Source organism: Meriones unguiculatus, chromosome 15 (genome assembly GCF_030254825.1).
Source record: "Meriones unguiculatus strain TT.TT164.6M chromosome 15, Bangor_MerUng_6.1, whole genome shotgun sequence".
Taxonomy (NCBI): domain Eukaryota; kingdom Metazoa; phylum Chordata; class Mammalia; order Rodentia; family Muridae; genus Meriones; species Meriones unguiculatus.
Window position 1 is genome coordinate 43429083 of NC_083362.1, and position 13910 is coordinate 43442992.

Genomic DNA, 13910 nt, shown 5'->3' on the forward strand with positions numbered 1-13910 from the left:
TCCTGCCATGGTGGACTAAATTCTGAATTGTGACAGGAAATCCTTCCTCCTTTATGTTGCTCTGTCAGGTATCTGGTTACAGTGGTAGAAAAGGTAGTAAACATATACCTAATAAAAGAGAGGCCTTCTTGTTAATGCATTTACACCTTTCTCTTTTCTAGTGTCCTGCTATAGATTATACCAGACACACACTTGATGGTGCTGCATGTCTTCTGAATAGCAATAAATATTTTCCCAGCAGGTAAACAAAACATGCTATTTAGCTTTTTGGGTTTCTTTTAAAGGTTGATGTTTGAAAGATAAAATTAGGGTTTTGATTTTAGTTTTTTTTCTTTTGAATTATATAGTTGACTTGTTCAGATTATGTGAGTTTAAAATTAAGGTGAGATGACATGAGAACTTGTCTCTGAAAGTTCATAGACTAGTCAGAGCTGGTCCCTGCTGCTGCTGTTCCTTCTCCAGGCCTCTCCTCACCAGGCATCAGCCTCCTGATAAGAACAGACTTTCTTAAGGGAGACTGCTTGTTTTTCCTTAGTTTGCCTGTGGCTATTCTAAGCAAAATTAGCAAATGACATACATGAATAAAATGCATTTTGTCATATACATGATATATTTTGGTACTGTTCACTCCATTGTCCTCCTAGCTCACTCGTCCCTTTCCTCCTCCCAACTGCCCCCTTCAATTTTTCTTGCTTCTTCCTCTCTCTTCTCTCTTTCCCTCCCTCTGCAGCACCCCACCATGTGCCCCAATAAATTTTGCTAGGGTTGTTTAGATACATGGATGAGAGTTTGTTTACTAAAGCAAGTGCACTTTAGCCTAGTCTGTTTTCCTCCCCATCAATGGTTAACTGAGTGTATAATCATACTTGCTGTGAGTGCAAGAGTGTATCACCCATGGCACACCTGAAGTCAGCATTCACTTCTCCACCTTCCTCTAACTCTTAAATTATGACTTCTCATTTCTCAGTATTCCATGAGCTTTGAAGAGGGTTGATAGTACTGTTCCATTTACAGCTAAGCATTCAGTAGTCATTTGTTTTCAATATTGTGACCTGTTAGGACTCTGCAGAGTTACTCTTGGCTACTGCAAAACAGGTTTGGCAGCATGAACAGTTATTTAGAAGCAACTTGGAAAACTGTGGGGGAAAACTGCATGCATTGTATTACTGGTGAGATTTATGAACCCTCCCACTTTTAAATTGAAAATAGACTCCTCTCCCCATGGTTTATGAGTTATATATATATATTTTTTTATCCCTGAGACAGGGTTTCTCTGTGTAGCCCAGGCTGTTCTGGAACTTGCTGTGTATATCAGGCTGGCCTCAAACTCACAGAGATACTCCTGCCTCTGCCTCTAAAGTGCTGGGATTAAAGACAGGTGCCACCACTGTATGGCAGTTTATGAAAAAAATTACTCATTTATTGTTTTAAATTAAAAAAATTAATTAAATTTAAAAATTATTTATTGTTTTTGAGACTGAGTCCCACTATATAGGCTTGGGTAGCCTTGAACTCACTGTGTGGATCAGGCTGACCTTGAACTCACAGATCCACCTGTCTCTTTCTCCCCACTACTAGGACTAAAGATATTTGAGCAGCCACACCTAGAATAACTCTTGTTTTGAGATAGGGTCTTATATAGCTCCTGGTAGCCTCGAACCTCATCATTTAGCCTGAGTTGTTCTTTAACTTGGGTGATCTTCCTGCCAGTCCTTGTAAGTACTGAGATTGCAAGTGTCTGCCTTACATTGGCGTGTGACTGTTCTTTTATTCTACTAAGGCATTTTTTTATTCGTTACAAAGTAAATGGAATTAGAGCTTTTTTCCCTCTAAAATATGATTAGCTCCAGGTACCTCATCTAAAATTTTTTGAGGGTAAAAAACACAGATAACATCTAATTTTTCTCCCAGTATTTTATATTCTAAAAGAGAATCAGATATATGCATTTTGATTTTCAAAAATATAAAGGAAGCAAAAGTAGATTCTATAGGATAAAATAGTGAATCCTCTCAGCAGTTTTAATTACCTGCAGTAGACAAAATAGTGTAAAATATTTTTTAAAGTCTTTGGTTTCTTAGGTTTTTTTTTTAAAAAAAGTGTTGAGGTGTCAGGGATTCATTTTAAATGCATTACACGTTAACACAGTTTCAGAAGCTTTTTAACTAAGGTGCTGTGGTTGAGTAGAGAGGGCACTGACCCAGGACCAAGTATTGCTTTTTGTTCTTATAGCACTGTAACTTTGATCCAGATTCTATTATCCCTTGGTGTTGTTTGGACTATATAGCTCTAACATTTTGTCCAGTCTGTGAATCTGTTTTGTTTTTCTAATTTTAGGGTTAGCATAAAAGAATCATCTGTAGCAAAACTAGGATCAGTGTGCCGTAGGATTTATAGAATATTTTCACATGCCTATTTCCATCACCGGCAGATATTTGATGAATATGAAGTAAGTATATGTCTTAGCCTTCTTTCTATTGCTGTGATAAAGAACCGTGACCAAAAGCAACTTGAAGAGGAAAGGCTTTGTTGCTGCCTACAGCTTTTAGGTTCTACTCCATCAGGAGGGATGTCCGGGGCGGGGCGGGAGCAGAGGTCGAGGAACACTGCTGATTGGCTTGCTCCTCGTGGCTTGCTCAGCCTACTCTCTTTTTGCTTTTGTTGTTTGTTTTGTTTTTTTGAGACAAGGTTTCACTATATGGGCTTGACTGATGTGGAGCTCACTATGTAGAGCAGGATGGCCTTTGATTCTTAGAGATCTCCCTGATTGAGCCTCCCAAGTGCTGGTATTAAAGGCTCAGCTTCTGTCTTAAATATCCAGGAGCGTCTGCCCAGGGATGGCGCTGTGCATATCAATCGAGAATATAGTCCCCATGGGCTTTGTCAGCAGGCAGATCTGGTGGCATTCTCTCAGATGAGGTTCCCTCTTCCAAGATGACCCTTGCTTGTTTGAGTCGACAGAAAACTAACCAGGGCAGTGTGGCAGTAATCACTGTAATATATTCTTGTCAGGGCGGCAGTAATGTGTGTTGATATTGTTTCTAGCTTTTTATTTTGGATAGTAAAGTGACTTTGTTTTTCCTCCTTTCTACAGAATGAAACATTTTTATGTCATCGGTTTACTAAATTTGTGATGAAATATAATTTGATGTCGAAGGATAACCTGATTGTACCAATTCTAGAAGAGGAAGTTCAGAATTCAGTTTCTGGGGAAAGTGAAGCATGAAGGGAATCATGTAGAGCAATGTACTGATCACATAATTAACAATTATGTACTGTATATATATATCATTTTAGACACATCAATCATGTATCCATATTATAGCTTATTTGTTTAGTATAGGTTTTTGTATGCTATGTGTTACCTTTTAAAATGAGAAATACATTTTAAGTTATTCATGAGCTGTATATTCACTGGTGTGGCACTCATGGTTTTTAAGTAAGTTTAGTATTATCTGTTTATAATGCCTGTTAATAAAAGAATTTACAGTTTGGTAAAATTGCTGCTAAACAATCATTGGATCTCAATCCTTTCAAACCTGTAAAAGAATAAGCTTGTGTTTCTCACAAGCCATTTACTAAAGATAATATTTTCTTTGGTTTCACCCTTAAGTTTTGAAATTTTAGACAATTCAGTAGTATTCCATCTGTACTGTTAACTTTTCCAGAATGAGATAGAAGTGTTTAAAAGGTCTGTTTATAGCGTTTGATACGCATAACCGATTATGGATATGTTCAGAGAAATTTGAGGAGTTGTTAGTAATACTTAAATAACCTTACTCTGCTACATAAAGTATATTCTAGGTCAGTGTACTTGGAAACATTACCTTTTTTGTGACAGTGGATTATTAAATATGTGGTGATGACGATAAGGCACATACGTGATGTCCCCATGGACGCCTGCCCCTTCTTGTTTCCTTTAGTCCTCTCCCAGAACTACATTAGTCAAGAAACTTATTTACCAAGCTATGCTTAGTGGTGGCTTCTCCCTATTTATATTTGTATTAATTGCATATGGAGCATACCTCAGACTAGCAGTGATGTTACACTACAGGAAAACTGTACTGCCTACCTTTGTTTTGGGAAATTGTTGTAACTACTTAGAAATAGTCGTTAATATAGTTTGACTCTTCCTGTTAGTAATATTAATCTTTTCACCTAACACTTGGCAGCATTAAATAGATATGAAAAAGATAGTGTATTTATTTTATTCTTCCTCCCCCAAAGCTTATTGTTTTAATTATATGCACATATAAGACTATTTACAATAATTCACAGGTTCCAGTAGTGTTGCTGAGTGGTTATACTTTGATTTTTTTATTTCAGGGTCTTAAAAATTGAAGTGCAGACTTAAAATGTATTTGGTGGGGTTTCTCATGAAATGCGGGGCTCTGTTTGCCACACTGTAACAGGGCACTAAGATGGGCAGGGACTGTGCCGGCAACTGGCACAGTTGAGGCCACCTCTACTGATCTAACGAACATGAAGCTTCTTTTTTATTCCAGAGTTATTCTCAAAGGAAATTGGAAAATGTGTTCAACTCGTTTGTTTTTCTGCTTATTTAAAGAAATGATTTGTATTGTATTATGAGACAAATATTCACAGGAAAGTTGGGAAATGACAGCGCCCTGAGAGTGTGTATGTAGTTGACGCCTGTCCGAGCCTGCCCTGTGCCAGCGGTCATGGTCATCACTGTGCCAGAGCCCACAACTATCCTTTAAGAAGTTCTATGTTTGCAGTGAATAGAACATTGGCTGAAATTAGATGTTCATATTACTGTCACCATAAACCATTGGAGTTAGTAATTTTTAAATAAACTTGGTAAATATCCTAGAGACTAACCTGCTAAGTTCATAAGTTATGCATAGCATAGCAATATTCTCTAGTTGAAGTTTGACAGTGGGTGTCTGTCACTTGACTATTTCTCAGTGAACATTTAAGGTAGAGATTGGGGTTGTAGATGTGACTGAGTAACTGGAACACGTGTGAACATATGGCTAGTGTTAACGGGAAAATAAAACATGGTTTTCTTTTTCTACTCACTCCACCTTCCCTGTAGTGTGTTTGAAATTGATTGTGAAAGAAAAAACTCTGCAAAAGTGTCAGCTTGTAGTCTTGCTCTGTGCCTGTGCCGACACCTCACTGGCGTGCTGCATTGTGAACCTGATCTAACAGTAGGTAATACATCAGGGAAGCAGTGTGTTTTAACACGGTTCATATAACTCTGGAAATGCACATGTACATGAGTAGTTTAAAAAGTAGCTGGAGGGGCTGGAGAGATGGCTCAGAGGTTAAGAGCACTGACTGCTCTTCCAAAGGTCCTGAGTTCAATTCCCAGCAACCACGTGGTGGCTTACAACGATCTATAATGAAATCTGGTGTCCCGTTCTGTCGTGCAGGTGTACATGCAGGCAAAACTCTGTATACATAATAAATAAAATCTTAAAAAAAAAAAAAGTAGCTAGAGCCAGACTACTGGGAATCCCTGCCCTTGGGAGGCAGAGGCAGGTAGCTCTCTGAGCTTGAGGCCAGCCTGTGCTACATGAGATCTTGTCTCACAAACAGAGGGCTGGTAGGATAGCTCAGCAGGTAGAAGTGATTGCTGCCAAGCCTAGTCTTGAGTTTGATCCCGGGAACCCACATGGAGAGGTCCACTTCCTGCAGGTTGTCTCTGACCTATGATTCCATAACGTGCATGCACCTATACACCCACACAAAATACTAAATAAATGTCAGAAAGAAAAACAGGAATGGAGGCAGAGGCAGGCGAGGTGACTCAGTGGGTGAAGGTACTTGTGCCAGACCTGATGACCTGGATTCAGTCCCTAGAACTACCTACCACATGGTAGGTAGAAGGAGAAAACTGACCCGTGTGGATTGTCCTCTTAACCTCCACATGTACTTTGGTATGTGCTAGCCTCCATGTAAATGAGAGAAAATTTAAACCTTTGAAAAGGTTATTAAAGAGTTGAAGAGAGGGCCTGGAGAGATGGTTCAGTGCTTAAGAGCACTGGCTGTTCTTCCAAAGGTCCTGAGTTCATTCCCAGCCACCACATGGTGGCTCAGAACCATCTATAATGAGATCTGGTGCCCTCTTCTGGCCTGCAGGCACACACGCAGGCAGAATGCTGTATAAATAGTAAATTAAAAACTTAAAAAAAAAATAGTTGAGGTGATGGTTCAGTTGGTGAAGTACCCGCCTTGCAAGCATGAGAGGTAGCGGGCTTGTAACCCTGTAGTGGAGGAGGCAGAGCTGAGGCAGGTGGGCGGCCCGGCTGGCCAGACAGCCTAGGTACCTGGCAAGTTTCAGGCCAGTAATAAATACTGACTAGGGGCTAGAGAGGTGGTTAAAAGCACTGGCTGTTCTTTTGGAGAACCCAGGTTCAATTCCCAGCATTTACATGGCAACTCCTAACTGTAATTCCCTTTCCAGGGGATCTGACCACCCTCACAGATATACATGCTGGCAGGACACCAATGTACATGTAATAAATTATTTTAAAAAACTGACCAGAAAACAGGTGACACATACAAAGCGCACGCACACACACGTATGTACGTGTACACACGGTGAAATGGTACTGAGGAACAATACCAAGATGCCCCTGACCTTCACGTGCACACATAAGGTTTTCAAGCCTGGCAAAGTCACTGCTGTGTGAGGGAAGTCAGGCTGCATGTGTATCCAGAGATCAGGAAGTTAAGGTTGGGTTCTCCTGCCAGGTATGGTGGCTCAGTGTCTGTAATCTCAGAAGTTGAGAAGCAGAGGCAGGAAGGTGGCTCAAAATTCAAGTACAGCTTTGGCTATATATACTGCATTCCAGGCTAGCCTGGCTTATAGAGTAAGCCTGTCTCAAAAGTAAAAATAAAAGCTTTACATACTCTTTTTTTTTTTTTTAGAGAGGCTGGAGAAATGGCTCAGCAGTTAGGAGCACCTAACTTGCAGAGATCCCAAGTTGATCCCCAGCACCTATGCTGTGGATCAAAACCATCCAGAATTCTACTCCAAGGGATATGACCTCTTCCAATCTCTGTTGGCCGCAAGCACACATGTCACACATACATACATGCAGCCAAAACAATAAGATACAATTCACCTTTCTGCTCTGGGAAAGCATCTGATTTAACCTCTTATGTTCCCGTAAGTGACATAGCATTGGGTGTGTCCATTTTGTTTTAACTGGCTTTAAAGGTTAATTCTCACTTCTAGGACAGTTTCTTGGCTAGATTATTGGGTGGTGTGGGAAGTGTGTTGTTAAGATTTCATGTAGTACAGACTGGCCTTGAGTTTCTTGCCTCTACCTCTCAAGTGCTAGAACTGTGTGATACCACTGTTGGGCAATTTTATATTTCTCTCTTTCCTTCCCTCCCTCTCTCCCTCACCGCTGTCTGTCCCATTCTTAGTTCAGTTCTCTTTTCCTGTTTGTTTGTTTCTTTGAGACAGGCTCTCTCTGTAGCCCTGGCAGTTCTGGAACTTGCTGTTTAGACCACTTTGGCTTTGAACTTACAGAGATCCGCCTGCCTCTGCATCTGAGTGCTGGGTGCCTGACCTTCTCAGTTAAATTCTTTTTTTTTTTTTAATATTTATTTATTATGGATACAATGTTCTGTCTGCATATATATCTGCACACCAGAAGAGGCACCAGATCTCATTATAGATGGTTGGGAGCCACCATGTAGTTGCTGGGAATTGAACTCAGGACCATCTGGAAGAGCAGACAGTGTTCTTAACCTGTGAGCCATCTCTCCAGCCCCCATCAGTTAAATTCTTAATGACTTAATATTTTAAGATCTAAATGTAGTTAGAAATCCATGATTGTATTGTTAGTAACATTGTATTATAGTTCTAGACATTCATCCACCGTTGTCAAATTCAAATTCACTTTGCAATAGAATGGACACCCGCACCCCTCCCCCATGGTTAAGCTGTATTTGTTTAAACCAGGATATGGTGGATATGCCTGTAGTCCTAGCACTCGGGAGGCTGAAGCAGGAGGATGGTGAATTCTAGGCCAGCTGAGGCTGTGTGACAAGCTGGATAGTCTCCCAAACAAGGGACAAGGAAAGCTGGGAAGGTGTCTCAGTGGTGAGGCCCTTGCTACGTAATCCTGTGGACCTGAGTTCAGATCCCAGCACTCGTACCAAAGCTGGGTTTAGTGTCACATGGCTGTGATCCCAGTCGTGGGAGGCAGAACCCTGAAGCCATCTCATTGCAGCTCAGGTGCCAAGATGCAGGTTCAGAGACCCTCTCTCAGGCCTTGAATCCTAGCACTTGGGAGGCAGAAGCAGGTGGATCTGAGTTCAAGGTCAGCACGGGCTACATAGACACTTTCCGGACAATCTAGGATACATACTGAGATCCTGTTTCAGTCCCCAAAAGGTGAAGGGATGGTAGAGGAAGGCACCTGGCATCTACCTCTGATTTCCAAGGTACACAAATGGGCAGGTATGCATTCCATGTGGGAATACACATACCACATATATACACCGTGTGTATGCACATGAAGAGGTTGTTTGTGTGTGTGTGTGTGTGTGTGCGTGCATGGGAGAGGACAACTCTTAGGAGTCAGTTGTTCTGCTATGTAGGTTCCGGTGCTGTTTCCATAAGACATGCTGTGGACTGCTGGGCGTGACATTGTGGCATTCCAGTTCTGTGGAAAGACGCAACACTTTGACGTATCTAACCTGATGACTGTAGGTGCATTGTAGGGTAACGGGCCTCTGGAACTTCATCAATTGTTGGGCAACTGCACGGTTCCCCTTCTCTGGCTCTTGGTAACCACCATTCACTCTGACTATCGACTTTTCGCTCCTACTCCAGTGAGGTGTCCTAGTAAAATTAAGCAGCATTTGAGACGAGCTTCTTTAAGCAAACAGTGCATCCTTCAAAACTCATCCATGTGTGTTACTGTATACTCTATACTGGAGACTCCCTCCCACCCCCCTTTTTTTCTTTCCCTTTATCATTATGTGTATGGTTATTTTTTGTGACTGTTTGCACCATGTGAATGCAGTGCCTGTCAAGGCCAGAAGAGGACTGCAGTTTGGATGTTTGTTAGAACCCAGCCCGGTCCTCTGGAACAGGAGCCAGTTCCCTTACCTGCTGAGCCATCTTTTCTGGCCCCCTCTCCAACATCTTCATTTCAGTTGTTTTCACAAAATGCCAGCAGTGGGAATGTTGAGTCGTGTGGCACTTCTGTTTTTAATTTTTGAGGAATTTCTATATTATTTTCATAGCTGCTACAGGATTTTGCATCCCTACCATCTGGGTAAAGGCTCCTATTCTCCACATCATCTCTGTATTGTGGACAGCAGGCAGCCCTGAAGGTATGAGCCTCATTTCCCTGATGATAGTAAACAATTTCCCACATACCTGTTGGTTGTTTCTATCCTGTCTTTGGATAAGTGTCATTCAGCTCCTTAGCTGATTTTAAAATTGGATTTTTTTTTTTTTTTTGCCCTTGCATTGCATTACTTCTCTATTTTAGAGATTAGCCTGCTATCAGATGGGGCTTTGCAAATATTTTCTGCCATTCTGTAGGTTGTCTTATCCTCTTTTGCTGTACAGAAGCTTTTTTTAAAAAATAAATAAATAAATAAAACAGCCTTTGTGGGGCTAGAGAGATGGCTCAGTGATTAAGAGCACTGCCTGCTATTCCAGAGGACTTGGGTTCATTTCCTAGCACCCACATGGTGGTTCACAACTCCAGTTCCAGGGGACCTAACATGCTCTTCTGGCCTCACTGGGCACCAGGCATGGGCATGGTGCATAGACATACACACTGACAAAATGCACACAAACACAAAAGAAGAAAATTTAAAACAAAACCACACTAGTTTATGCATGGATGGATGCATGCCTTGCCACCACCACGTGTGTGTGCGGCTCTGAAAGAGACTGTTGGGAACGGGTTCTCTCCTACTGTGAGGGCCTCGGGGACAGAGCTTGGGTCACCAGGCTTGGCAGCAAGCACCATTACTCCCTGAATCTTCTCGCCAGCCCAGATTTGCCTTTTTGGGGAATATTGAACCTAAAACAGCAGTCAGCCCTGGTAGGCTGAGGCAGGACCATCACCTGAGCAGGGGGTGTGAGGCAGCTTCAGCAGCGTGGGGGGACCTCATCCCAGAAAACAAGAAAGCAGGCGTGCACCTGGGCGTTGGCAACTTAGAGGAGCTAAAAGAATTTAGTTCTGTTGGTACTCAAAAGTCCTAAGGCAAAGCTAAGAAAACAGGGGCAAAGGAAGTGGGGGATGAGAATTGAGTTTTTTTCATTTTAAATTTTTTTTTTTTTTTTTTTGAGACAGCGTCTCATGTAGCCCAGACTGGCCTAGAGGAAGGTGACTTTGAGCTTCTGATCCTCTGCTTCCTCTTCCCAAATGCTGAGGTTACTCTAACTTCCCAGTTTACATGTGCTTGGATTAAAATCCAGGACTTTGTGCACGTCAAGCGAGCATTCCAGGAGCTGCATCCTCAGCCCCTTCAGCCCTCCTCCCCTCATCTTGGTAAAAATCACTTATCTGAGACAGGGTCTCACTGTGTAGCCCTGGCTGTCCTGGAACTCAGCATGTAGACCAGGCTGCCCTGCATGAGCAGCAGAGCTGGATCTGCAGATCCCTGGAAGGCACGAACATGAACTTGGAGAGGCTTCCACACTGGGCCTGAGAAAGCAGTGCCCAACCCCATCTCTCGGTAGTATGAAGGCGAATTAAAAGTGACCTCAGATTTTAAACAGGCCCAGGTAAGTGAACTTTTTGCAAGATGCTGCAATCCCAGCAGGAAGCAACACAATCGTCTGGTTGAACTCCAAGTGTTTATTAAGGCCAAAGTGCAACGTTAGTCCCTGGGTGGGAGTAGGCTAGAGTTTGGCAGTGGCCTATCCAGCAGAGTGAGGTGCGCTGGGGTGTCCTGGACTTCCAGAGCTGCTGATTAACTTCCAGCGCCCGTCTGAATCATGCCGTGATTTTGGCTGATTATAAACAGCCCCTTTTTCATGCTTACAATTCTAAATTAAAAATAGGCCAGTCCTCAACTGGCTCTAGTCCCATCTTCCTTTAGCTCACACTAGCTGGGTTCTAAGTGTGCCAGAAGCTTCACAATGCAGCCCTTCTTCCCCAGGCTTCCTCTGCGGCCGAGCACTACTTTGGAGATTCCTTAAGTTGGACCCAAATGTGCCTGTGAGTCACAGTTGGCATGGGAGTTGTGCATCGCTTGGCCTGGCCTGTGCTTACGCCTTGAGTGGCTTAATGTGAAGATGAAACCTCTGCTCACTGCGCAGCAGAAATCCAGTCAGTGATAGTCCGGATCCGACTGAGGGAGTGAATCAAGCCATTGTCAGTTCAGTGCGGAAGCATTGTGTTCAGTGAATAATTTCTTACGGCAGAAGCTTTTCCCTTGGTCAGAAATACCCATCAAGATAGGCAAGTGAACGAAGCATCTGAAAGACTGCACTTAGGATTTCAGGAGCAAATCCGAAGATAATAGCCAACTGCTATAAAAATGACACCAATCTCAGGGCTAAAACTTTGACTTTGGGAAGAATAGAATATGATGTTTGTGGCCTCAAAAGAATAAAGTAGGGGTCAGGGGTAATGGTGAATGCCTGCTTTCCTAGCATATGAGAACAAAGGTGGCAAACCCTCAAGTTCAAGTTGATGAGACCTTTTCTTTAAAAAACCACAGTGGCTAAAAAGGTGCTTGCTGCCAAGCCTGATGACCCCAGTTTAATCCCTGAGACTCATGGTAGAAAAGAGAACTGACTCCAGCGGGTTCTGACTTCCCTGCGCACACACATGCATACTCTTACAAAACAAATGTGTGTGTGTATGTGTAAATATATATATATATATATATATATATTTATTTATTTATTTATTTGAGACAAGGTTTCTCTGTAGTCCTGGCTGTCCTGGAACTCCCTTTGGAGACAAGGCTGGCCTCGAACTCACAGAGGTTCACCTGCCTTTGCCTCCTGAGAGCAGGGATCAAAGGTGTGTACCACCACACCCAACATAAAATTATTAAGGAACAAGAAGAAAGGGCTAGAGAAATGGCTCAAAGATGTTAAGGATGTTTACTGCTCTTCCAGGGGAAGGTTCTCCGAAGCGCTTCAGGTTGCTCATCACCCCTGCAACCCCAGCTCCAGGGAACACCCTCTTCCGGACTCTCGAGAGCCTGTGCTCACGGGTGCACATACGCCACCCACCATGTCTACATAATTTTAAAAATCCCCAGAAGAATATGTATTTGTTTACTTGTTGTGCATGGAGGGTGGGCATACGCATGCCATAGACGTAAGTGTGGAGGTCAGAGGTAAACTTGCAGGAGCCAGTTTTTTCCTTCTACCCTGTGGGTCCTGGGGATTGAACTCAGGCTTGGTGGCAGGCGCCAACCCAGTGAGTCATCCCAGCAGCTCTGATCCTCCTCCCCACCCCCCTACCTTTTATCATGCTGATTTTGAACTTGAGATACCAGAACTGTCTTCCCAGCCCCCAGCTGGAAGTTCCTGATCCGCCACCTTAGTCGCTTCTGTCTATACAGTTAGGAAGTTTCACGGAAGAGCATGTAAGTTGTATTTTACAGTATCATGATAGCTTATGTTGCTGTCTTTTGCCAGGAGAGAAAGAGGCTGTCCCGCTTGGCAGTAATCTATAATGAAGCCTTTTCAGGGCTGGGGGTGTAGCTCAAGGCAGTATTTACCTGGCATGGACAACACCCTGAGTTTGATCCTTTGCTCCACAAAAAGCAGTTGTTGGAATCCCGGCGAGAGAACTGTGTCTGAACCCAGCCTGGCTAAATACACCTGTCTTGATAAACAAAGGCGTTTTCAGGCTGGGTGCTGCGTTTGCCTGCAGTGTCTGTAGTTCTGGCTCCTCAGGAAGGAGGCTCATTGTACTGGCAACACAGAGACACTGCCTCAAATAAAAAGGTTTTCCGTAGACTTATGCACAACTTGACTATTGAGAGGTCAATGAAGGCTTTCTTTTAAAGTTGTATTTTTGTTGTTTGTTTTTGGACAAGGTCTTACCAGGGAACCCTGGCTGTCCTGGAGCTCAATAGAGCAGGCTAGTCTTAAACTCATAGAGATCCACCTGCCTCTGCTTCCTGAGTGTTGGGATTTGGTGTGCGCCGACCATGCCTGACTTTGTGTGTATGTGTGTTTTTAAGACAGTCTCCCATTGCAGCCCAGGCTGCCCTTGAACCTGAGGCAGTTCTTTCTCAAGTTCTTAAGTACTGGATTTTGGGCTAGTACCACTACACTTGGCTTAACATTGTATTTATGTGTGTCTATTTTGTATAATTGAACACAATGAAATATATTAATACAGTAGGATTTCAGGTAATTAACAATGATTGGAGGAGTCAGGAGGAGAGATTTCTTGGGTTCTTCCTTTCTTCCTTTTCTTTTCCCCTCCTTTCCCCCATTCCCTTCCCTCTTTTTTTCCCCCTCTTCTTTTTCTGAGGCAAGGTCTTTGCTATGTAACCAAGACTGGCTTTGAATGTCAGAGTTCCCTGCCTTGCCACCACAGTGAAAGAAGCATAGGTACTTGCCTGGCTGAAAAGGTTTTTCAAGCATTGCTTTGGAGCATGGGGAAGGTGATTGTCGGTTATTGATCTGGGAATTTTTCATAGGACAATCAGCGTTTACTGTTTGTGAATGAAAGGTCACCTTTTAGAGTAGGGTAGAAACAGTCCTTGCTTCAACTAAATACCAGGTGGGGAGAGAGGCATCATGGCAAGGAGTCCGGACCATAGCAGGATGGCAGCAATTGGAATAGGACATACAGATTCAAATCCAAGCCCTGTCACAGCTCCCAAAGCTCATGGCCTTCCTGTTCCCCACCGTTTCTTAAGGACCTAGGGAGGATAAGAAAGTCTTCCTCTGTGCGGCTACTAGAACGAACATAAGTTTGTG

At 43.0% G+C, this 13910-nt stretch overlaps 1 protein-coding gene across 2 annotated transcripts in view; it reads left to right on the forward strand.

Moving 5' to 3' along the window:
• The window catches only part of LOC110551642 (MOB-like protein phocein), a 54647-nt gene extending 49607 nt beyond the window's left edge, over window positions 1–5040 (forward strand). For both annotated transcript variants that reach the window (XM_021642352.2, XM_021642351.2), the window contains 3 exons: window positions 162–241; window positions 2336–2447; window positions 3093–5040. In XM_021642352.2, the coding sequence (XP_021498027.1) occupies window positions 162–241; window positions 2336–2447; window positions 3093–3224 (324 nt within the window). In that variant the 3' untranslated portion in view covers window positions 3225–5040. The remainder of the gene's footprint in view (window positions 1–161; window positions 242–2335; window positions 2448–3092) is intronic.
• Window positions 5041–13910: the final 8870 nt, after the last annotated feature.